A 26,559-nucleotide genomic window follows, 5' to 3' on the forward strand; every position below is an offset into this window, starting at 1 on the left:
GGGGGGGATCGAACTCATGCTGAAGTGGCTTTAGCTTCTTAGTGCTGTGCTGTAATCAGCTGCGCCACCAGGGAGGGCCCACATCTCTGAATTCTGAAAGACCATGGTGTGTCTCCAGGTTACACTGAACAACCACAGATCTACAGAAAACTGAGCTGCTCTTTCATTGATCCCAGAAATCTTATTTAGATTGTTCTGATTTCCTAAATTTTGATTACAATAAAATACAGGTCAGATTAAAGACTCAAATGAACCAGTAACCGATGAAGAGAATTTTAATTGCATCTATTTCCATTCTTACACAATTTCAAATCTTACACAATTTCAAATTCCAAATGTAGCAGTGGTGGAAATTTCCCTATTACTTTTAAGGAAAGTCACAGAATAACAGATATGAAATAAACTTCATTCTCGGCTTAAATGTATAGAATTTAATTTATCTGGGTAGGCTGCCCTAGGCTCTTTGTGGAGAAGAGAAGCATGGCAGGAAGAAAAGAAGCAGAGATTCAAATGTTTTATGTCTAACAAGTACAAACTGAAACAATTTGTAACTCCCTTTGAGAAAATCCTTAGTTGATACTGAAATAGTACTTTTTAATCAAGAACTACTTCAAGTAGTATATAATTCAGTCAAAAATACACCTCAGTGTGCCTACACTTAAATCTCAGCCAGAGACATAGAACGAAGTCTTAAGCCTCTGCCTGGAAGGCTCAAGGCACAGACTGGGTACTCACCCACACACATCTTGACATCATTCACAGTGAAGTCCGGGTCTGGCATCCTGAGAAAAAGACACCAGTAAGTACACACAGGAAGCACTGCTTATCTAATCATCAGAACGTTTTTCTTAAAGAGCTAAGAATGCTCCAGTTAAGCTACATTAATCCTATTTAGTTTAAAATACAAGCGATCGTATATGTAAATACTTACATAGGAAAAAAGAATATACAACAAAATCTTGCTAGTTATTATTTACCCCAAGATGGTAGGTTTAAAGAGCTATGAATTTATTTTCATTAACCATGAATTGTTTTTCTAACAAGAAAAATCCTTACTTCTAAAACTAAGTGGTAAATTATTTTCAATTACCTTTGGGTTGGTTATCAATAACGCACTATCTGTAACCATGGGTGTAACGTGGCCATTTTGCAGCCATATCCAATCACAGGACACTTACTTTATTCCAAGTCCTTCGGAATTCTTAAAAATCAGAGGGTCTCTTAAGCCACCTCGCTGGATATACTCTACATTAAAATCTGTCACAAAAGAAAAATACTTGTTAGAAAGGCAAGATGTATAGGTGGGAAAAGAGGAATGGAACTTAAAAAGGACCCTAAGTAACGGGGAGAGGTGGTGGACACAGTTCGCTGCTAGACAATACACAAATCTTTTAGGGTACAGGAGGAGCATGCTGAGACAGGGCTCAGAGTCTGCTGTCGATGTTTCCACAGTACATCCAGACTCTAACCAACAGCAGGCAGTGCTGGTAATGACAGTCAGTTATCTCGTGACTCCTAGGCAAAGGTGATCAGCATCCCATCTCATAAGAGCCGAGCTGAATTCGGTCCACTGCAGTACATACTCACCAAAGCAGCCTTACTGGTCTGCCCACATGGCCTTCCAACCCAGGGTTGGTGGAAGGGGCATGCATTAAGGGTTTTCATTGTGCTACTTTTAGTTAACCCCAAACCAAGGGATGAGAGAGAAAGGAGGAAGAAGCCCCTAGAGGAAGATGGTGCAGAGGGCTCCCGGGGCACGGACTGGAGAGCACAGCGCGGCCACAGGAGCAGCGCATAGTAAGAGAAACAAAGATAAAGCACCCACAGCACCAACAGGTAACGCTTCAATGGCACAGATGCTGTGCCCACATTCCCAGAGCCCACAGCTGGCAATATCAAAGTGCTACAGGTTTTAACCAAGGTAATACTGACCTTTTCCCTCCATAAAAGTAACAAAATTTGCATTATATTTGTTGGTGTGGAGTTTTTCTTCCAGATCAAAAGTTCTTTTCCCTTCAATTTCATCATCCGAAATGCCATCGTCTTCATAGCGTCGTCGCATGGTACCGCGCTGGGAAGAGAAGGTGAGAAGAATGACTTCAGGCACCTGCCCACAACTGGCACAGGCCAGTTGCACAGGACTACTCCCAGCTTCAGCTGCCAGGTCGGCATCATCTTGCTTTATCATCTTTCCCTGAGCTAAAAGCCAGCTACTATTCTCAGAGTATGTAGAACATAAAAAAAATTTAGATAAGCCAATCACTTCATTCTTTGAGTGAAGTGATACAGTCAATTTACAATAAAAATATGACTAAACAGGATCTAAACTTTTTATTTGTCTGTCAATACTTGTCAGAGTGGGACAAACTGACTTCATAGATATTACAGGCCATGATACAAAATATCATTTAGTAGGGGAAAGCTGTATCTAGATCAGTTCTCTAAAATAAACCTTTTAAGAATACATGAAAATATTTTAATGAAGCTCAACTCGCAGCTCAGATAATTACTCTAAACAATGGTGTTCTAAACAGCAGCCTGCCAGATACTTAGCTTTACGGATATCTACCAAAGAGGATATATATACATGGCCAATATGCACCTGAAAAGGTGATCAACACCCTTAGTTCCCTCATTAGTTATTAGGGGAAATGCACGTTAAACCACAGTGAGATATCACTTTCACAGCCACGGGGATGGCAATCATCAAAACGCTCAACAATAACACGTATCGACCAAAACGTAGAGACACTGCGCCCTCACGTACTACTGATGGGCATGCAGAATGGCACCGTCCCTTGGGGAAATCGTTTGGCAGTTTCTAAAAGTTAAACACAGAGTATCATATGATTCAGCAATTCTATTTCCAGACACACAGTCAACAACGCGCGGCTTCCGTCAACAGGGCCTGTGCACTCAAGGGTGGTCCACACAGGCCACACGGCACAGCCTAGGTGTGCAACCCCATGCAGATCTTTGTAATGCCACGACGTGCACAGTGACGAACTGCCTAAGGAAGCACTTGGAAGCACTTGTCAGCGTATCCCCATCGCTATGCCGTGAGGCTGCATTTACACACTGGGCGTTATTTGGCCCAAGAAGGAATGAAGCAATGGTGTCTGCGGCAAGATCAGTAAACGTCAAAAACACGCTAAGTGAAAGAAGTCAACTATGAAAGACCATGTATAATAGTTCTATTTATGTGAAATGGGCACACAGGAAAATTCAGAGGTAGAAAGTAGATTAGTGCTTGTCAGCGGTGGGGAGAAGGAGGAACAGGAAGTGTTAATAGTGTCGGCTTCTTCTGGGAATGATGAGATTCTCTGGTATTATATAGTGGTGATATTTCCAAAACTGTGAATACAGCAAAAACAAGTGAACTGCACACTTTAAATAGGTGAAATTTAAGTGAGCTGTGTCTCATCATATATTTCTTTTTTAAAAGTAACATGTTATTTGGAAGCAGCCCAAATGCCCAAAAGTAGATGACTGGATTAGAAAGATGTGGTACATATATACAATGGAATATTACTCAGCAACCAAAAAAGAGAAACACATGTCTTTTGCAGCAACTTGGATGGAGCTGGAAAAGATCATGCTTAGTGAGATAAGCCAGAAAGAGAAAGAAAAATACCGGATGGTTTCACTCATAGCAGGAGTATAATGGACCAGGCGAGAAAATAACAAAAATAATGAACAACCATAGACCAGAGACATTCTGTGGGGGTGGAGTGGGGAATGGGACCAAAAACGGGGTGGGGGGAAGGGAGGGAAATGCACGGGACTATGGTGGTGGCACAGGGGTGATTTGGTGATGGGAAACCCGTGGGGATTACAATTGAGATGAAAAAAAAATGTGCAAAATGATGTAAAAATAAACTTTTTAATAAAAAAAAAAAGTAACATGTTATTTATAGTTCATATTTACCTTTGGGGATATTTTACCCCAGCCAGTATTAAAACTCGCTGATGTGCTTTATCTACACACACACCAGGACAAGTGGTATGGGCCAGAGTAGCCCGACCTGGTGTTGGCTAAGACCCACCAAACCTGGACATTAAAATTAGATGCTGATGATTTAAAATGAACTACAGAGTTTCTGAATTTACATAAGTATGTCAGAAAATGAGACGTTGGAGAAAGGTTGCTGACAGGATATGAGTCAGGGACAAGAGCAGAAAGGAGTTGTCAGAAATAAGAATTAAAGGAAATAAAACTGAGTTACACATCAGAGAAAACAAGTTTAACTTTCCAGTTTTAGGTGGAAACACTCAGGTAAAATACCTGATGGTGACCTTTTTTTTTCCCCCCAAATTTAGCAAAATGTCTTCTAGCATGCCTACCTAGAACCTCTGCTGCCCTAAATCACAGGTCAAAAGCCAAAAGAAGACTTAATTTTGGTTAGCCTTTCACTTTCTCCAATAATACCACCTTGGCCCAAAATATTTTTTGGCATCTTTAATTTTGGGGAGAGAGGAGTATTTTCACTATTTCTTACAATGGGTTAAGGGACAGTACTGCAGATGAGCTGCAGTGCTTCAGTGTGGGTTCGATCCCTGGCCAGGAAGGTGACCCACAGGGTGCAGCAGACCTCTCCTGACCCCCCCACCCCCAGCTGCCCCCCTCAGCAGTGTACTTGCTCATTCTATCTGTTCTGTTCCCCACTCTATCTCTGGTGAATCCTCTCACCCCCTGCACCTCCAGCCTTACCCAGGTTCTGTATGCATAAATAAACCTTAAAAAAAAAATTACTCAGTTATCTTCCTCACCTCATCTCATGCCCTTGAAGAGAGCTCTGAAAGAGAATTCCAAGAATGTATCAAGCAAGGGTAATACCGTCAGGATAAATGGAGTTTCACAAAATAATCGCTTTTAGAATTAGCCCACATACACTGTAAGTTTCTAGTATGTCTGATAAAAATATCTCAGTGATGTTTTTAATCATCACTTCCCCAGATTCACTACTGATATCTGAACATTTCTAACATGGTAGCCCAAAGTTCCTTCCTTTCTTTTTACATGCTTTACTACTTCTTCCTGTATTCAAGAACAATCACCCTTCTAATTAACAATGTTATAATGGCCATCTTACCCAAAGCAATATATGGATTCAATGCAATCTCTATTATAGGCTCTATTCTTCAAAGAAACAGAAGTAAAAAACTGAAATTCATATGAAACCGCTAAGACCGTGCACAGCCAAAACAACGCTAACAGAAAAGAGGAAGCTTGATGGCAGCACAGTCCAGACTTTGTACTACAAAGCTGTGGGATTCAGAGCTGGAACAGACACAGAGGGTGGAAACCAGCCTGTCTGCCACCTCACCTTTCATAAAAACTCACTCAAAATTAATGAACACCATGGATGTAAGGCCCCAAACCATAAAATACACTGGGGGGGGGGGGATTGGCAAAATACTCCATGGCATTGGTCCCACAGATGTCTTTGTGGGTTCATCTCCAATGGCAAGAACAACAAAGTAAATATAAACAAGCAGGACTACATTTAACTGAAAAGTTTCTGCACAGTGACAGGAAATCTCAGTAAAACCATGTTTTCCCTTCTCAATGGGAGAAAATACTTGCACATCATAGCTGACAAAGCATTCTAGGGGCCTCCCCAGTGGCACAAGGGGTTAAGCTTCAGCACTGTGAAGCTGTCACAGCCCCTGCACTGTATGCTCAATCCCCAGCCAAAGAGGGACCCCCAGGGCACAGCAGACTTCTCCTGTCTCCCCGCTGTTCCCCTCAGCAGTGTTGCAGTAGATCTACCTGTTCTGCACCCCACTGTCTCTGGTAACCCTCTCACCCTCCCACCACTTCTGGCCTACATCCCAGCTCTTGTATGTACATAAGTATATCTTTAAGAAAAAGGCTGACCAAATAAAGAATTCAAACAATTCAAAAAGGAGAAAACAAAAAATGGACAGAACTAAATAGACACTTCTTCAAAGATGGCACGTGAAAAGCTGCCCATTTTCACTTAACATCAGGGAAATGCAAAGCACAAGCACAATGAGATACCATCTCACACCTGTGAGAATGGCCCATACAAAAAAGACCAGAAGCAACAGCTGTTGGTGAAGATGTAGAAAAAAGAGAACCCTGGTACTTTAAGTGGAGGTGAGGAACTGTCCAGTGCCAATGGAAACCTCTCAAAATATTAAAAATAAACAACCCCTATGACCCACCTGGTCTGCTGCTCAGTATGTGAGAAAAGCAAAGCCACGAATTCTAAGAGCTATGTGCGCTCCCATGTCCACTGCAACATCAGTTAACAACAGTCCAGTTGTGGAAACAACCTAAGGGCCCGACAATACAGAAGTAGACTAGAAAATGCGGTGTACATATGCACAGTGGAATACTACTCAGCATGGGACTGCAGTGGGTAATGCAAATACCGGATGGCTTCAGTTACTGTGGAATGTGAGTGGGAAACAAAGCAATGAGTAAGAAAAAACAAACCAATAAGGAACCCTAGAAACCTAACTATGGAACTGAGGCTAAGGGGGGGAGGGAGGAAAAACAAAGAAGGTAAGGGACACTATGGACTATGATGGGGCTGAGGAGCCTTGATGGAAGGACGGTGTGATGACACACACCGAGGACATGTGGGTCCTATGCCTTTCACATAGCGTGGGGCCTCCCTGGTGGTGCACTGGATTAAAGCGCAGCACTATGAAGCTATCTGGAAGCCACTGCCACCCAAGTTTAATCCCTAGCCAGGGAGCTGACCCACCTGGCGTGGCAAGCCTCTTCTGACCTGCCTGCTGCTCCCCTCAGCGGTGTATTTCAGCACATCTGCCTGTTCTGCTCCCCACTCTGTCTCTGGTGAATCTTCTCACCCCTGCACCTCTGGCTTGTACCCCAGTTCTGTATGTATGTATAAATAAATCTTTAAAATTCAATCGCATACAGTCTTGTAAACCAATGTTATCTCTGCTATGCAAAATTCCTATTTGCATTTTCAATACAGAGCATATACAGACATGGGAGGGCCTGTACTTCAGTCAAGGCATGCCTATTTTTTCAAGACAACAGAAAACTGAATCTGCACAATGCAAGAATTATTTGTGCCAATTTTTATAATGTCAAGGACAGGAGTAGGGTTTTTTTTCCCTATCTGCCACCTTCATGGAAACCCTGGTGAAAGTAAACATCTGTAGCAAATCTCCAAAAACACAGTCAACCTTGCAGTAACATGGGAAGCCAGCAGGCAACAGCATAGTTGCTACAGGTGAATCCGAAAGGCCCAGCCACTGTCACAGTTAAGGAAGGCAGTTGCCAGTCTTCTCCAGCTCAGCAATATTAACAAATAACCCCAAATGTCTTATTGGTGTGCTGAGCCTTTATCCTAGGTACTTTTACACAGCCTCGAACAAGTTATTGGTCTAAAGAGATATCAGCCCTCACTGAACCCAGAAGCACAGAACAGTTGCAGACACAATAACACTGAAATCTAATCCAATCATAGTTTCACTTAAAAGTAATTTTTTCTTTGCAGGGTTGTACCCTTACTATAGTTAATGATCAAACTATATAGCAAATAACATGTTTTCAGACTACAATTTTTTTTTAAGATTTATTTATTTGTGCATACAGAACTGGGGTACAGGCCAGAGATGCAGAGGGTGAGAGGATTCACCAGAGACAGAACGGGGAGCAGAACAGGTAGATTGATGAAGTACACCGCTGAGGGAAGCAGTGGGAAAGTCAGGAGAGGTCTGCCACGCCATGTGGTCATCTCTGGGGCAGGCGGGGATCAAACTCATGCAGGAGTGGCTTTAGCTTCTTAGTGCTGTGCTTTAACCCGCTGCGCCACCAGGGAGGGCCAGACTACAAATTTTTTAAAAATGTAAAATTGTCTTAAAATTACTCTTGGTTAGTTGGTAACCAATTAAATGGTGGAAATGGCCATGTAAACGAAAGACTGAGATTAACCCTAGTACTGACAGATGTGTCAAATGTGTCATGGTTATGAGATGATATAGATGAAGAAAAAATGACGCCAAGACTAGATGTAAAAAATAATCAATGATTAAACAAATTTCTGGCAACCTGTCTTCTAGAGCTGTGGTTAAAAAAAGTTTTGGTAGGGCCCTCCCTGGTGGTGCAACTGGATTAGGACGCAGCACTGCAAGCTGGCTGCACCAGCTTCAGTGTGAGTTCAATCCCTGCCTGCCCCGGAGGTGACCACATGGGGGCAGACCTCTCCCGACCCACCTGCTGCTCCCCTCAACAGTGTACCCCGGGCGATCTGCCTGTTCTGCTCCCCACTCTGTCTCTGGTGAAGCCTCTCACCACCCCTGCACCTCTGGCTTGTACCCCCAATTCTATATGAATAAATAAATCTCAAAAAAAATTTTTTTTGGTAGAAAATACTTTCTCACATGTTTTTACACTTAAATTGTAAAAATAAGAGGAAATCATAAATTTTGAGCAGAGAATATTCACTGGTTCAAATAATGATCCTCCTCTCTTAGATATTTGGGGGAGTGGGATAGGGTGAAAAAAATCGTTTTTTAAAAGTCAAGATAAACCAGACTTATCATATAGGAAACAGCTGAGTCATCCAAGCTCACACAGTCTCAGGTGAATGTAATATGCTCATCAATGTGCTTATTACTACAACAAACAGCACTGAAAAATGCTTATGAAACACTAGGTTTGAAAAATCAACATAAGAAATTATGCCTATAAAATGGCAATGTTGTTTGTAAAATGTATGCACAGAAAAGAAGCACTAAGAGACAAAAGTCCCTATTTACTGGTGTTCCCCCCCCCCCGAAAGATTTATTTATTTATGTATACAGAACTGGGGTAGAGATGAAGAGGGTGAGAGGATTTACCAGAGACAGAGTGGGGAACAGAACAGGCAGATCGCGGCAGTACACTGCTGAAGGGAACAGGAGAGGTCTGCTATGCCCTATGGGTCACCTCCCTGGCTGAGGATTGAACTTGTGCTGCAGTGGCTGTGGAGAGCGTCATGGTGCTGCGCTTCAACCTGTTGTGCCATCAGGGAGGCCTCTATTTACTGACTTCTAACAAACAGATTTTGGATCCACTGCTTTTCTGGCAATTTTGACCTTTGCCTAACAAAAACCTTAGGATCATCTCAACAGATGCAGAAACAGCATCTGACAAGTCAGCACCTCTTCACCCCAAAAGTCTGTACCCATTCATTGAAAAAACTAGGAATAGAACTCCCTGCAGCTGACGAAAGAAATCTACCAAAACCCAAAGTTAATGTCACATTTAATAGAAAAATAGAAAGAAAGCTTTCTTCCTAAGATGAAAAATAAGACAAGGATGTCTGCTCAAATCACTTCTATCCCACACTGTGCTGGAGGTTCAAGCAGGCAAATTGGCAAGAAGAAAAAGGAACACAAGTTTGTAAAAGCAAAAGTAGAATCACCTTTATTAACAAATGACATGATCTGGGCCCTCCCTGGTGGTGCAACAGGTTAATCGAAGCACTATGAAGCAGGCCACAGTAGCTTCATTATGGACTCGATCCCCCGCCCTGGAGGTGCACCAGACCTCTCCTATCTCCCGCTGCTCCCCTCAGCAGTGGACTTCGTCAGTCAGCCTGTTCTGCTCTCCACTCTGTCTGTGGTGAATCTTCTCACTGCTCCTGCACCTCTGGCCTGTACCTCAGTTCTGTATGCAAATGACATGATCTTGTACATAAAAATGTGTAAGGAATCCACAAGAAAAAAAATCCTACAGAATAATAAAAACAGTTGTGTTTCTACACACTAACAATGAAAAATTCAAGTTTGAAATGAACATTCCATTTACAATAGATAATACTAAAAAATAATTTTAACAAAATAAGACCAAAAATTTGTTACAAAACGCTGTTAAAGGAAATGAAAACCTCTAAACAAATGCAAAGACATCCTGTGTTAATGAATTGGCAGACAAAGGGTCAATAAAAACATGAAATTTGACATGGAATTACCATATATGGTGATTCTACTTTTAGGTATATATCCAGAAGAATCAGAAGCAGATACTCAAACAGATACTTTTACACTAATGTTCAAGACAGAATTCCAGAGGTCCATTGACAGATGAATGGATGAACAAAATGAGGTAAACGCACTGCAATATTACTCAGTCATAAAAAGGAATGGAGTCCCAACATACACTGCTTACATTAAGTAAAACAGGCCAGACACAATGGATACATGCTGCATGGTTCCACTTGTGAGGTGCCCTGAAGAGGCAAATTCATCAGTGGTCAATTAGAGGATCCCAGGGGTGAGAGAACAACACATGGTTACTTCCCCACCCCCCGAAATGGTTACTATTTTACAGCCAGAAGCTTTCTATTTTGGGTTATGAAAAAATTTTGTAAATAGTGGCAAACAACATTGTGAAAATAATGCCAGTGAAGTATACACTGAAATATGATTAAAATGGCAAAATTTGTCCTATTTCACCACAATTCAAGATATTCATAATATATCCAAAACCACTCTTTGAGAACTGCTGTGTAATTTTCTCATTTTATACTTTATCTCAAATAGTTTTTCTTGCCTAAGATAGTAACCTTGTGAGAATCAGAAAATATATGGTACTATTTTACAGCTAAAGAAAAAGGTATAATTGACCTACTTGAACCTCTTTTAGATAATAGCAGGAAAACAAGAAAGCAGGCTGTCCACAGGGATAATTTACCTAGTATCAATTCTACTACTACTACTTTGCTGTGTGGTCTTAGGTTAAGTAAATCATTTAACCTCTTAAATGATTTTCCCTTAGAGGTTAAGTAACTTAAAGTCCCTTTGTGTTCTAAGATAAAGTCTGATAATCACATAAAATCTGGTTCCAAATAAGATTTCAGTCTGATTCCCATTTATATTATACTACGTTGAGAATTTGCTACACACTAGTCTCCAAAGAATTTCTAATGCTTTAGCCTTCTCTCTCTTGACCAGGACTCTGAGACCTGGGGGTGGGCCTCTCAGTGGTTAGAAGCAGTTCTTTTTGGAAAGCTTCAGCATTCCCCTTCCTCAAAGAGGCACAAAGGAGTGAAAGAAGGAAGAAGTTGTTTAAAGGGTAAAAAGGTTTGCTATTTTTATGACACCCCTAGGCTTAGTGTCTGAAGGTGAACTACGCTGTCAGCGCAAAACAGCAGCAGTCACAGCAGCTAACACTGGCACGCTGACCATGCCCAGCTGTAAGTGCTCTTCACCAGCTAACACAATGAGATCCTAAATCCCTGTATGATTATTATCCTCTCTAGGAAAATAACAGATAGAACTTGCTTCAGTGACAAAGTTAGTAACTGGGGCCTCCCCGGTGGCACCAAGGGGTTAAGTCTCATTACTAGGAAGTGGTCTGCAGCCACTGCAGCTTGAGTTGGATCCCTGGCCAGGGAGTGACTCACAGGACCAGCAGACCCTCTTGTCTTCCCACTGAAATACCACTGTATTTCAATATTGATCTGCCTGTCCTGCTCCCCACTCTATCTCTGGCCTACCTCAGGCCTGTACCTCAGTTCTTCTATGCATAAATCTATATATCTTTAAAAAAAAGCTAGGAACTGTAGGAACTGGCACAAGTAGGATTTGCACTTAGGCACCAGATCTACAGCTACCTGTTTTAACCACTGCTCCTCAATACTGAAATGGGTCTGGAATGAAGGGTCAGATCAGCAGACCGAGACAGCTGAAAGTAAGTGTGAAGCAAGGCAACTCCAGACAGCTGAAATGGCTCTGGTAGAGGAGAAAGTGAAACACTGGGACCTGCTGCCAATGAAGGAGATTGCCTTGAATCAGAACCACGCTTGTACAGGGAGGGTGAGCACAGGTTCTTCCTCAAGGTGGGAGGTTCCTGGTATTTGCTGTGGGACATTTCTAGCTAAGCCAATGTTTGATTTTTTCATCATCATTCCTGAGTTTTTTTTTCTTCCCTTCTCCTCCCCGTCTGATTTCCAGTTCTAATTTTACTTGACAAATTATTTTGCTGTCATTCTGCTATTCTGACTGAAGTTGAAAAAATGTGTATCTCTAACCAGAGATTGTTTATATCAGTGCTCTGAACACAGTATATTATATGTGCCATTAAAATTTGTTCTCATTCTCTATTTGTAGTCAGTGACATCACACTCTTTGTAAAAATAAAATTGCCAATAAACTTATTTTTATTATTATTTTTAAAGATTTATTTATTTGTACATACAGAACTGGGGTACAGGCCAGAGGCTCAGGGGCAGCGAGAGGCTTCACCAGAGACAGAGTGGGGAACAGAACAGGCAGATCGACGAAGTCCACTGCTGAGGGGAGCAGCGGGCGGGTCAGGAGAGGTCTGCCGCGCCATGTGGTCACCTCCGGGGCAGGTGGGAATCGAACTCATGCGGAAGTGGCTTTAGCTTCTCAGTGCTGTGCTTTAACCCGCTGCGCCACCAGGGAGGGCCTTATTTTTTAAAGATTTATTTACTTATTTAGGCATACAAACTGGGGTATAGGCCAGAGACAGAGTGGGGAGCAGAACAGGTAGATCAGCGAAGTACACTGCTGAGGGGAGCAGCAGGCGGGTCAGGAGAGGCCTGCTGAGGCCTGTGGGTCACCTCCGTGGCTGAGGATCAAACTTGCACTGAGGCAGCTATGGCTAGCTTGCATGCTGCGTCCTCACATGTTGTGCCACGGGGGAAAGCCCGCCAATAAACTTTATAACCAACATTTATTTCATCTATTTTCCCCAAAATTCTGATGCATTGTACTCTACAACATGAGAAAACATTTAGATAGTCTTTGTTGTTGATGGTATAAGAAGTCAAGTAACAATTAGATTTTTATATCCTATATCAATGATGCAGCTTTAAAAAAAAAAGGCTAAGAGTATACTTTCATAAATTTATAAAGCTTTATAGAATAAGTCTGAATCTGCAACAGATACCGAAATCCCCACTTGTAGTAGTAATAATGTGAAATTAAACACACTTTAAAGAAAAAAAGTTCAGGTCCTCATCCTGACCCTTCACAAACACATCCCAAAAATAAACTGAGTTTTAAAATGTTGTTATCATTTTCTTTCTTTCTATGCTTTTGAAAACCGCCATTACCACAAGGCCATGTGCTGGGCAGATACAGCCAGCCAGAAGGCACTGTCCCTCCTCCCCACCTCGGGGCTGCGTGTGCACTGTAAAAATCTTTACTGAATACTTGCCCATTCAGAACCAGGAACACACGTGTGTGGTAACAGCCAAAACTGCGCACAAGGCTAAAAAGGCAGCCAGGCCCTCACAGAGACAGGGTGCCAGTAGGGGGAGACAGACATGCAGTAAATCACAGCACCTCAATTCAGTGTGGCTGACGGAAAAACAAGGACACACACTTCCCTGAAGTACAGGGAAGAACAACTAGCAGGGGGTTTCTTTACCAGTAAGATATAAGATTCTTCTATCAGTCCAATGGCTATGGCCACAGATGATGTTGCTCCTCTATAGCAGTGACTACCTCAAAGTTTTTGGGCTCCCCTCTTGCCCTAAGGGAGTGCGGGGTCAGGGGCAACAGTGTTGGGAACAGAGAGATAAAGCATTTAAAAATAAGTTTAAAAACAAGTATAATTTCATTATACATACCTCAGGAGGGATTTTAATGGGAACACCCCAGACAGTACAGAGAATCACAAGCCTTACAACCTGGGGCCCCAATTTTTATCTTTTGTTCTAGTTATTGCTCTGAAATAAAAAGAGACCTGAGCACAAGAACGGGAAGAACACATGCTTACTTTAAGCATTTTTTTTAAGATGTATTTATTTATGCATACAAGAACTGGGGTGCAGGGGGTAAGAGGATTCACCATAGACAGTGGGGAGTAGAACAGGCAGACTCTGAAATATATTGCTGAGGGGAGCAGCAGGGAGACAGGAGGGGTCTGCTGCACCATGCAGGTCAGCAATCTGGGATCACACCTGTGCTGCAGTGGCTGCGACAGCTCCAGAGTGCTATGCTTTACCCGCTTGTGCCACCGGGAGGGCCTGAAACAGAACTCTTTTAATGTATCACACAGGACATGTACCTGTTAACTGGCATGGCTGAAAGAGCTTGCATTTCTTTCGTTGAAAATTCAACTAGGTCAGCTTTCAAATGTTTTCTGAGCTAACTTATAACTTACATCAACAATATGTAGAACACTTTATGTATGAAAACTTTAACAGATCATAGTAATTCAAATGAGATAGTTACCCATAAAAGGAAATCATCACATAAAATTTGGCAAGCTCATTCACACCTAATCTTTTCTGGTTAAGGAAAAAAGACACCTGAGAAGACTGCCCAGGAGAAGCAGGATATACAACACAAAATAAATTTTCGCTTTAAAGTTCACTCAGGATTCATGTCAAATACCCACTATTTACTACTGAACCAACTTAAACTTCTGTGACCAAGAGTTAGCTACCTTACCCTGGCCATAGCGCCATCCACAAAACCAACTGGCTGAGATGAGTCACAGTGCTTGACCTCGCCCACCAACATCGCCTGCTTTTCCTACATACCAGTTGGAGTTGTTAGCTATTCAGTGTGCTCACAGCACATTTAACCGTGATATTACCACAATTCTGAAAAGGGAAAAAACCTGACAAGTAGCAAAATTACCCGCTAAAAGTTAGGATGAAGATAAAGGCATCTCATTTTCATCTTGAAGAAGATGTTCTATAAAAAGTACATTTTTGTGCTTCCGAAAGTTTTTGCTAGAATATACATGTATACTCTTGTCGGACACTGGCGAAGAACACTCAGCAATGTCACACTTTCCATCCACACGCAAATAAATGTTCACTCTATCATTTCAAAGTAGCTCAACCAGCCCATCAGACAAACTGGAAATAAGCAAGTAACAGCATTTGTTAATGGCCAAGTCATCTTGGAATTGTATTTTTTTAAGCAACTACAGTGTAAAGAATTTTTTTTTAGATTTATTGATTGATTTAGGTTTACTCATACATTCATACATACATACATACATACAAACAAGAACTGGGGTACAGGTGGGGTGTGTGTGTGAGAGAGAGGGTTCACCAGAGACAGAGTGGGAAGCAAAACAGGCAGATCGACTGAAACACACTGCAGAGGGGAGCAGTGGGTGGGTCAGGGGAGGTCTGCCACGCCATCACGCCCTGGCCAGGGATTCAACTCATGGTGTGGTGGCTGTGGATAGCTTCATGGTTGGGGGGGGGGGGCGGCACAAAGATGTTAATGCCTCATTTTACTTTATGCCCACTCTTCGATCCTCATCGATCCTCACTTCCCTTTTGTAGCTCCAAAACAATTTTAGACTTTACATTCTGGTATTTAAAAATGAGCCTGAGCGAAATAAAAAACCAAAAGGGGTATGAAATTGTTGCTTTTTCTAATTATTTTCCTCCTAGAATAATAAAGAAGATAATTTTAGAGGACCTAATCATTAGGAAATAGTAAAAATGACTTGCACGCACACAACATTCACCCTCTAAAAATGGAAACAATAATGAACTCAGAAATATTTTCCTCTTTCAATTCAACCAATTTCTTAACTTTATTTTCATTAACCAATGAATATCCACTGAGATTCAAATACTCCCTGAACACATCTGTTTACTGCTGATTTGTTTCTACAGCAACAGACACCTAGAACATGGAGACAAAGATAATGCCCAGCGTTTCTGCCATCTTCGTAACTGATGCAACTGTAAGTCATTAGTATGATACATGGTACAAGTCACACCATTTCAGTTCCTGGAAAGTAAAAATGAGTAGACATCTCCAGGTAAGTTTAGGCTGAGAGCAAGCAGTCACCTGAGGCCCAAAGCTGTTGTATACACCTATTTCCAGTCTTGCTACATTTCTCTCATCAAGATACTTTCCTCTCTGACCCTTTGTGGCAGAGTTATGATTAATGTTTTATTCACAAAGGTCATTCTCTTAACCAATGTTATGACCTCTTTTTCAAACTATCAAACTTGAGATTTAGAAGAGTCCTATTTCATGCAAAGGAGTAGAAGCTCTAGAAGGAGTTGGCAAAAGATGAAGAGCTGGTATTCTAAGACCCTCACCCACAAACACACCTACTCCACCCCCTCTTCCTACTCCCATGACTGGGTTAGAAGTCTGGCAAGACCTCGTTCCTGCTCAGCTTTCAGTCATTCAACATGCCACGAAAGTCAAAGTAATGAAAACTATATTTTCATTTATGAGTTTGCTAACTTTGACCTTTGACCAAGAGCACTAAATCCCACCCACAACATTAAATACCAAAGGAATACTTAATAAAGGAGTTATACTCAAGCTAGTGCAGAAACCTCACTCAAGATAATGATCATGTCTGTGCTAAATTTCTCCAGGCTTAACAGATGTCACATCTAGAACATTACAAATAACCTTCAACCAAGTTAAGACACTTTAAAATAAATTCCCCTTAAGAGATGACCTTATTGTTATTTACGTATTTATTTTGCTTTGGACAAAGTTGCTTGAAACTTTATTTTGGGAAAAAAACACTTCAGAAATGACTTTTAGTGGGGGGCGTGGGCAAGAAGAGGAGGGTAACCCCAAGATAGTAGGCTTCCTAAGTATGGGCCAAAATTCCTTCCGCAGTTCTAGAACAGCTAAAGGGAGAGATGAGGCTGAGAGGAGCTGCAATGGCCATTCACTTGGGCAAAACATCAGTTGACTCAGACACTCAATTCCCATCGTGGGTCTCGATCTTCACAACCATAGCAGAAAGAAACATGAAGGAGCTAACACAAGCAAAGGGGACGGGGTCCCCGTCGAAGCCAAAGCCATGTCCTGCTTGGCCCTCTGCAGTGTGGCTTCCAACTCTGCCAGCTTGGAGTTGGCATTCTTAATGGCCAGCTCCCCACACTGCTCAATATCGGTGATGCCAGCCTACACAGAAGCTGTCTGGCCTTTGAGGCCTTCAATCCCAGCGTGGAGTCTACTGATGTTCTGGGTCATCTCAGTTGTCTGTCCTTATGTGACAGAGGTCATCCCCGTGCTCCCCATTGTAGGCAGTTCCTCACTCTTTTTTTTCAAAGATTGATTTATTTATGCATACAGAGCTGGGGTACAGGCCAGAGGTGAAGGGACGGTAGGTGGATTCACCAGAGACAGAGCAGGGAGCAGAATAGGAGGACTGACAAAGCACACTGCTGAGGGGAGCAGCAGGTGGGTCAGGGGAGGTCTGCCACACCATGTGGGTTACCTCCCTGGCTGGGAATCAGACTCATGCTGAAGTGACTTTAGCTTTGTAGTGCTGTGCTTTAACCCGCTGCACCACAGGGAGGGCCCAGCTCCTCATTCTTGATCTGGTATGTGGTCCTGGCCTCAACCCAGCTACAGTTCGTCATCTCCTCATATTGGGCCTTGACTTCAGCAATGATACCGTCCAGACCCAGGGACTGACCACTGTCAATGAACAGGACTATGGACGTGTCTGAAATCTGAAACTGCAGTCCACAGTTCTTCACAGAACTGCCTGATCTCTCTGGTCATCTCCATTCCAAGCAAAACTCCAGTTCTCCCTTTTTTCATAAGATTCATCCACACCCTTCTGTGGCATTCTCTATATGCTTGTTGAGCTCATGCTCACACTTACTCTGCCAGTTCTCCAGTAGCCCCTGCACATCACCCAGCTCTACCTCCAGCAGCATCTTCTTCTGGGTCAGTGTGTCTAGCTGTGGCTGAAAGCGGTTGATGTAGCTCTCAAACATGCTGTCTATGTTGCTCTGAGCTCTGGAGTGGCAGAAGGCTCCAGCTGGTCTCCAGAATCTAGTCGCTGCTCTAGGGGCCACATCTTATCAACGATGAGGCAAACTTGTTGTGGATCTTGATCTGCTTCTTCTCCTGGGACATGAGGAGACTCTGGTTCACAGTGACAGTTGCCCCTATAGCTTGCACAACCAGACTCACGTTGGTACCCAGGCCAGCTGGAAGAAGGCCAGGTGAGGACCAGGCACACTCAACCAGGAGAGGCTGCTTAAGGCCTCGGAGCTAGAGCTGGACAACTTGCAGGGCTTCTGGGTCACTTGATGGATGTGGTGGAGACTGACATGGAAGTAGGCAAAGACAGAAATTCAAGCAGAGGCTGAGAAGCTACTTCTGGATGGGGGACCTATTTGTTATGTTTTGCTGTTATGTTTAGCAAAATATGTAAGGAGACCAAAGGCACTAGTCAGACTGAATGCAAGATTTTATGGATAGAAGTGGGTGGGGAGAATTTTGCTATGCAAAATACACGAGAATGAGAGAGACAAGTACAGATGACTTCACTAATGTGGAATATAAAGAAACAAACAAAAGTAACAGACAAAATCAAACTAAAACCTTTACAGTTTGTAGATCTCAGATTACTAGAAAAGGAGGACCAGAGTGGGGGAAAGGGAAGGACAAATGGACTGTGGTGGAGGATGGTTGGTGCTTTGGTGGAGTGTGATGTGATTAGACTTGAAAAGGTGCGGACCTGTAGCCTTAAAACATACATCACTGGCCCTCCCTGGTGGCGCAGCGGGTTAAAGCACAGCACCGAGAATCTAAAGCCGCTTCCGCATGAGTTCAATTCCCGCCTGCACCGGAGGTGACCACATGGTGTGGCAGACCTCTCCTGACTCGCCCACTGCTCCCCTCAGCAGTGTACTTCGTCGATCTGCCTGTTCTGTTCCCCACTCTGTCTCTGGTGAAGCCTCTCGCCGCCCCTGAGCCTCTGACCTGTACCCCAGTTCTGTACAAATAAATAAATCTTTAAAAAAAAACATACATCACTGTGGGCCTCCCTGATAGCACAATGGGTTAAGCTGCAGCACTATGAAGCTATTGGTGCCACTGCAACACGAGCACAATCCCCGGCAGCCAGGGAGTGACCCATAGGGCACAGCAGACCTCTCCTGTCTCCCTGCTGCTCCCCTCAACAGTGGATTTCAGTACATCTGCCTATTCTGCTCCCCTCTCTTTCTCCGGTAAATCCTCTCATCCCACCCCCTTATCTGGCCTGCACCCCAGCTCTTGTATGCATAAGTAAATCTTTAAAAAAATACATTGTTGCAAATTAATGTTAAATTAAAAAAATAAATTCATAATACACTTGAAAAATAAAACAGAAACCACTATACAGAACTACATGAGGATTAAATTAAATAAAAGGCATAAACTAGCCAACACAGGCTCAAAAAAATTTAACTGTGTGTGTGTGCATGCATGTGTGTGTGTGTGCGTGCGTGCGTGCGTATAATGAGCAGAGCATAGACCAGAAGTGTGGGTAGTGAAAAAGGTTCACCAAAGACAGAGTGGGGAGCAGAACAGGCATAGCTACTGAAATACACTGCTGCAGGGAGCAGCGGGGAGACAGGAGAAGTCTGCTGAGTGCTGCCTGGAGATCAAACTCAGGTCGTAGCAATAATAGCATTGAGACTCAACCTCTAGGCCACCAGGGAGACCAAGCAATTGTGGTTTTGAACATGAATCAACACTGGCCTGGGAAACCAACTATCTTTCCCAAAAAGAACGGATTATGTAGTTAGAGACAAGTCACATTTCTCATGACTCTTCTCAAACACCATTAAACATCAGACAAGATAGCGTCTAGTAAGTTTTCCATGTCTATCCCTTTCAGGAATTCTTTTATAATTTCATCATTTTTAGATCTCCTCATACCAAATGTCTGGTCCTAGGAATGAAATATTATGAAACCCAACAACTGTGTCCTCTCTACTTCCACACTGCCAATAATTTAATATGACAGGGTTTTTTCTGGAAAAAAAAAAAAGCCCCTAATCTAAGAGGTTGAGCTGGTTATACCATTGGCAAATTCAGAGGAGAGGGAGCTCAAAGGATAGTCACATGTGAATAGGGCGGTATGGAGCCAGATTAAGCAGCAACATGTTTATACAAGAACCAGTTTCAGGACATCAAGACTGCCACCTGAAAAGGCTGAAGACAGACTAAGGATAGCAATGACCAAGAGAAGCGAAGAGTCAGAAGGCAAAACCAAATCCACACCTGCTTCCCTGTGTTGCTGTATGTGTCAGAAGGCGCTACAGGTGAATTCTTAAAATATATTTTCAAAGCAAAATAATTAAATTGTACTAATTTGAATCATTGGACATCTACTGATACCATTCTCTTACACTGTTGAGCTGCAGTAAGGGAAGCCCCAGTGGAAAGCATGACAAATATGTCTGAATTTCAGATGGCCAAGAAAGGGGGTTACAAAGAAATGGACATGACGTGCCTTTGTGCGTGTCTACGTGTGGGCATGCATAATCATTCTTCATATTGTTTCTTGGGAAGCTGGTTCAGTAGTGAAAGAAAGTTCCTCAGAGCAGTCACTTAAAAAGTTCCTTTGCCATCACCACTGCAAAGGCACTCTAAACATCATGTCCCAGGCCACTGTACTAAGACTTACATGCCCTTGGTGGGTACTGCAGGCTGAGTACTGTCCAAGACACACCAGAAAGAAATAGAAGAGAGCTGCTATTTTTAAGAATCTCATCACTGTTCAGAAAACAACACCTACTTAATTAAGAAAACACTAGAAATACAGGCAAGATCAGAATGAGAAACAGATCTTAAAATTTAAACAATTTGTTTCACACAGGTGGCGTATTTAGTGCTGACTGCTATATATCAATGTGGCTAGATGTTACTACACATATTATTACAATAATAGCTAACATGTTTCCCCATGAGTTAAGCATTTCCAAGTCCATTCTTCTAGTTCATTGAATCCTCACGACAACCTTATGAAGTTAAATGTGAATTTTAGTAAGAATCTAAAAGCTTGGGTAAAAAAGTGTGCATTCTAATCAAACTGATAGAGCACAAAGTGAATGTGGTCGCCTGGGACAGGAGTGAAGAGGGACACAATGGGGAGTTACTGTTAAATGTGTGTTAAAAGTCCTAGTTATACAAGGTAAAAAGTTCTAGAGATCTGTTGTATGACTTGTGCTTATAGCTAGCAATACTGTACCATACACTTAAAAATGTAAGAGTAGGCCCTTCCTGGTGGTGCAGCGGGTTAGGATGCACTGCAAGCTAGCCACAGCTTCAGTGAGATGACCCACATGGCACAGCAGACCTCTCTGACCTGCCCGCTGCTCCCCTCAGCAGTGGACTTAGTCAGTCTACCTGTTCTGCTCCCCACTCGTCTCTGGTGAAGCTTCTCATCAACCCTGAGCCTCTGGCTTCTACCCCAGTTCTATATGAATAAAATCTTAAAAAAAAAAAAAAAAAAGAATGTAGGGCCCTCCCTGGTGGCGCAGCGGGTTAAAGCACTGCACTGAGAAGCTGAAGCCACTTCCTCATGAGTTCGATCCCGCCTGCCCTGGAGGTGACCACATGGTGCGGCAGACCTCTCCTGACGTGCCCACTGCTCCCCTCAGCAGTGGACTTTGTCGATTGGCCTGTTCTGCTCCCCGCTCTGTCCCTGGTGAATCCTCTCACCCTCCACATCTCTGGCCTGTACCCCAGCTCTGTATGAATAAATAAATCTTAAAAAAAAAAAAAAGTAAGAGTATAAATCTCATGCTGCACGACTACATTTTTTTTAACCATAAGAAGAGTATGAGTACTCCCTGCCCGCCCCCCTCCGCTCTGCACTAGTTCTAATTTTTTTGGTCTCAGGGTCCCCTTATACTGTTAAAAATTACTGGGGAGCCCCCCCCCACAGCTTTTGTTTATGTGGGTTACATCAATATTCACTAATTAGAAAGTAAAACTGAAGAACTTTCTAATTATCTATTTGATAAACAAAATTACCTATATTTTCACATAGGCTCAAGAAAAGCTTCAGAATTTCGAAAAGTGATTCACAAAAATCAATAGTAAGAGCACATTATAAGTGCTGAACTGACTTAACCTCTGAAAAAACACATGATTATATTCTACTGCCTTAGAAAATTCTAGAAAACACAAAATACACAGACTCACACACATTCTATTAGCCCAAGGAGTGATGTCATTACTACTAGTATCACATAATTCTAAAAAACTCCATGGTATTTATGGAAAATCTCCACTTATTAGAGATGACAGAAAAAGCAAGTAACATTTTAATATTACTATGAAAATAGTTTTGACTTTATAAACCCCTTTGGAAAAATCCTGAGTATATACAATATTTTGAGAACCACTATTCCACATCAGACTTAATTAAATCAAAGTTAATAAAAATCACTTCACATACACATGGATACACACACGTAAATTTCAGATTACAGTATGCATTTTTTAAATGAAATAATAGAATGAGATGGAAAATATCAAGGAAGCACAGTATAGATAAGGACCATTCCCCAAAACCTTCATTATACTTTATCTCCATTTATATGAGGGTACTAGATTCTAACATAAAATGTGCTTCCTGTAGATCAATCAAAAACTGAAAAACACTGTATTAGAACATCCTAATTTCCCTATTCTGTGAAAGCAAAAACTATACACATATAATCTATCACCTGTAAGTTGAAAATTGAGAATCTGTGAAAAGCCAGGAATTTACCGACATGGAGGCATTCTAATTGTTTGTCTGAGCATGGGATCTATCAAGCCATCACACGAACCTACCACCTTCACTTCCACATTCAATACAGACAAAATGCAAGGCAAGAGAGGTTATCTAAGTTCCATCAAAAAAGTGTCCGTTTGGGCCCTCCCTGGTGGCGCAGCGGGTTAAAGCACAGCACTAAGAAGCTAAAGCCACTTCTGCATGAGTTCGATCCCCACCTGCCCGGGAGGTGACCACAGGGCGCGGCAGGCCTCTCCTGGCCCGCCCACTGCTTCCCTCAGCAGTGGACTTTGTCAGTCGGCCTGTTCTGCTCCCAGTTCTGTCTCCAGTGGCTCCTCCCACCCTCCGCAACTCTGGCCCGTACCCCAGTTCTGTATGCAAAATAAATAAATCTTTTTAAAAAAAGCATCCTCTTGACTTCCCTCTACGCAGAGCAAAGGCTTCCTTCCCAAATGAGGGGCCTGCCTTCAGAGCAAACTGTTCAACAATCACTCTGCTGTCAGCACATTGTAAATTACAATCACTGTTCTCATCCAGAACCTATAGGGTGTCTTGGGTCAAAACAGCAGAATTCAAAACAAAGGTTCAAGTGGTAGATGGCTCTCAGTCGCCTGCCAAGGCAGGCCTGCATCTGGTGAAGGGCAACAAGTGGCAGTGGAAGGCAGAGCCTGTCTTCGCCCATGGCTGAGACTCCCCCATGGCCCAGAATAACCCGGGACGCCAGGGATCTCAACAGTGGTCTCCCTGAGAAGCTACAAAGACAAACCACTAGTTGGTAGCGCAAAGGGTTAAAGCACGGCATCATGAAGCTCTCCGAAGCCACTGCAGCATGAGTTCAATCCCTGGCCAGGGAGTGACCCACGTGGCGTGACAGACCGCTGCTCCCCTCAACAATGTACTTTGTCAGTCTGCCTGTTCTGCTTCCCGTTCTGTCTCTGGTGAATCCTCTCACACACCACACCTCTGGCCTGTACCCCTGTTCTGTAAGTATAAATAAGTAAAATCTTTAAACAAACAAAAGACAAATCTCCAGAAGCAGCAGGTGAAATATAGCATCACTGCCTTTCCCTTTTATCAGAACTAAACTACAGAATTTAAATTCAGAAAGTTGCTTCCCCAAGTAGTCCAAATACACCAATAAGCACCCTGATGAAAATTATCAGAGAAAGGCAGTAAGACAGGGCTGAGTTAAGTGAAGCACCACAAAGGCATATATTCTGTCTGTGTTAACATAACATACTTATGATAGATTTATAACTTTAACCATTCTTTTAAAGATTTATTTATTTATGCATGCAGAACTGAGGTACAGGGCAGAGGTGCAGGGGCCATGAGAGGATTCCCCAGAGACAGAGTGGGGAGCAGAACAGGCAGATCGAGGAAGTACACTGCCGAGGGGAGCAGGGGGCGAGGGGGCGGGTCAGGAGACGTCTGTGGCGCCATGTGGGTCACCTCCCTGGCTGGGGATCAAACTCGTGAAGCAGCTGCTTCTAGCATCATAGTACTGCACTTTAACCTGTTGCGTCACCAGCGAGGAGCCCACTTTAACCATTTTTAAGTGTAGAGTTCAATGGCCACCTCCAGAACTTTATGTTTTCCCACCCTGAAACTCTCTACTTTTTCGGGGATTCTGTTTTTATTTTATTTTTCAACTTACTCTCGGTTATAAATGAGCCCCTTCTCCAAACATGAATCCAATGCCACTACTGTGCTCTAAGTTGGAGGGGGAAAAGGGAATTTTGTGAGAACAGAAATCTTTTCCTTTACTGCTATCTCCTCAAAGCCTAACACATAGCTGGCAAACAGATTACTCATTACATATCTGAATTACTACTCCACAGATGACTTACTAATCACAAAGGGGAAATGTATCGTTATGCAGAAGACCTGCTGGCTAGCCTTTCTCTGAGCCAGCTTGACCATCACCACCAAGGGACAACCTAGCGCCTGGCAGCTCCTAACCTGCCACCAGGCAAAGTGCTCCGCCGTGCAGAATGCTTTCCCGGTAAAACGTTTCACACGAGTCTCATTCTCTAGACCCAAGTCCCAGTTTATGAAGAACACAGTTTAAGAAAACAAATGATAGTATGCACTGAGAAAATAGACAAAGCCAGCCCGCAGGACATATTTTAAAAGTTACGGTCACTCACACAGGTGTATTATATTCAGTTGACTTTAGACAAAGAAGCAAAGGCCATTCAATGGGGAAAGTTGCCTCTCAACAACTGGTGCTCAACTAGACATTCATAAATAAATGAATGAATAAACTTAAAACAGATCACAGACCTAAATGGAAAACCCAAACTATAAAATTTCTAAAAGATAATAGGAGAAAACTCAGGTATAGCTTTAGGTCTAGCAATAAATTTTCAGATATAATACCAAATGGAATTTGGGGGTGGAATATGGGATGTTGAGCTTCATTAAAATTAAAAACTCCTGCTCTGGGAAAGCCTCTACTTAAAAGAATGAAAAGATAAGCAACATGTTTGTTACTTGTAGAACATTTATCTTATCATAAACCAGTATTCAAAATATAGAATAGATTCTTAAGAACTCAAAAATGGATCTGAAACACTTTTTACCAGAAAAGATATACAGATGATAAATAACTGTGAAAACAAGTTTAACATCCTATTCATCATATTCCCTACTCACTCGAGGACTGCAAGTTAGGGCAACAGTGAGAGGCGACCACACACCGATCAAGGTGGTAACAATCTTAAGCAAGACAACACGAAGCGCTGGAAGAACGTGGAGCAAGGGTGATTCTCATTCCCCGACTAGCAGGATCACAACTTGGGAGAGTCTGGCAGTTTCTTAAAAAACTAAACATATTTCTACCATGTAATCTAGCAATTGTGCTCCTTGGTATTTTCCCAAAAGAAGTGAAAACTTAAGTCCGCACAGAAATGTTTATAGCAGTTTATTGATGATTGTCCAGACTTGGAAGCAACCAAGATGACATTCAGTAGGGGAGTGAATAAGCTGAGGCACAACCAGACAATGGATTACTGTTTAGCACTGAAAAGAAATGAGTTATCAAGCCATGAAAAGACAGAGGAGGGCCCTTCCTGGTGGCTCAACAGGTTAAAGCACAGCACTATGAAGCTATCACAGCCACCAAAGCATGAGCTCAATTCCCAGCCAGAGATCTGACCCACAGGGCGCAGCAGACCTCTTCTGACCTGCCCACTGCTCCCCTCAGCTGTGTATTTCAGTAATCTCCCTGTTCTACTCCCCACACTGTCTCCAGAGAATCCTTTCACCTCTCACATCTCTGGCCTGTACGCCAGTTCTATATACATAAATAAATAAAATAAATCTTTAAAAAGAAAGACCTAGAGAAAACTTAGATGCCGATCAGTAAGTAGAAGCAGACAGTCTGAGAAGGCTGCGTACTATCTTGATTCCATAGTGCAGTAGGGTTGCGCATTTGTCAAAATTGGTGAACCTACATGGACACAGAATTGCCACCCAAAGCCTAGAATTTGCATTAGGACTCACTCTTGGTGTTATCATTGTTAGGTTTTGACAGTGCATAATGACATATACCACTACACATGATCGATTCTCTCATCTCAGAATATTCCATGCTCTTCTTGCTTCCCACCTCTGGCATCTGCAGACCCCTTTACAGTGCTGTCTTTTCCAGTATATGAGCACTATGGAATCAAGACAGTATGTAGCCTTCTCAGACTGTCTGCTGCGTGCCAGAAAAGGAGTATCGTATGTGGGAACTCACGAGACTTTCTGCTCCATTTTGTGCACATTTAAAACTGCTTTTAAATTAAAAGTCTTGGGCCTCCCTGGTGGCGCAGGGGTTAAAGACACAAGCTATCAAGCAGCCACAGCAGCAGGAGTTCAATCCAAGCCAGCTGGCCAGGGAGTGACCCACAGGGCACAGAAGACCTCTCCTGTCTCCCCGCTGCTCCCCTTAGCAGTGTATTGCAGTAGATCAGACTGTTCTGATCCCCACTCTCTCTGGTGAATCCTCTCACCACCACCCTCCCCTCCACTCCACATGCACCTCTGACTTGCACCCCAGTTCTTATATATATATATAT

The 26,559-nt window shown here is 42.7% G+C and overlaps 1 protein-coding gene across 1 annotated transcript in view; it reads right to left on the reverse strand.

The window, feature by feature from the left end:
* The window catches only part of KDM2A (lysine (K)-specific demethylase 2A), an 87,674-nt gene that overhangs the window by 39,768 nt on the left and 21,347 nt on the right, over nucleotides 1-26,559 (reverse strand). The window contains exons 3-5 of the mRNA XM_004682576.2: nucleotides 1,933-2,071; nucleotides 1,179-1,257; nucleotides 736-782 (exon numbers count right to left, since the gene is read on the reverse strand). Of these exons, the coding sequence (XP_004682633.1) occupies nucleotides 736-782; nucleotides 1,179-1,257; nucleotides 1,933-2,071 (265 nt within the window). The remainder of the gene's footprint in view (nucleotides 1-735; nucleotides 783-1,178; nucleotides 1,258-1,932; nucleotides 2,072-26,559) is intronic.

The sequence above is a fragment of the Condylura cristata genome, unplaced genomic scaffold, assembly GCF_000260355.1.
Source record: "Condylura cristata isolate star-nosed mole 26May11 unplaced genomic scaffold, ConCri1.0 scaffold00015, whole genome shotgun sequence".
NCBI classification, from domain to species: Eukaryota; Metazoa; Chordata; class Mammalia; order Eulipotyphla; family Talpidae; genus Condylura; species Condylura cristata.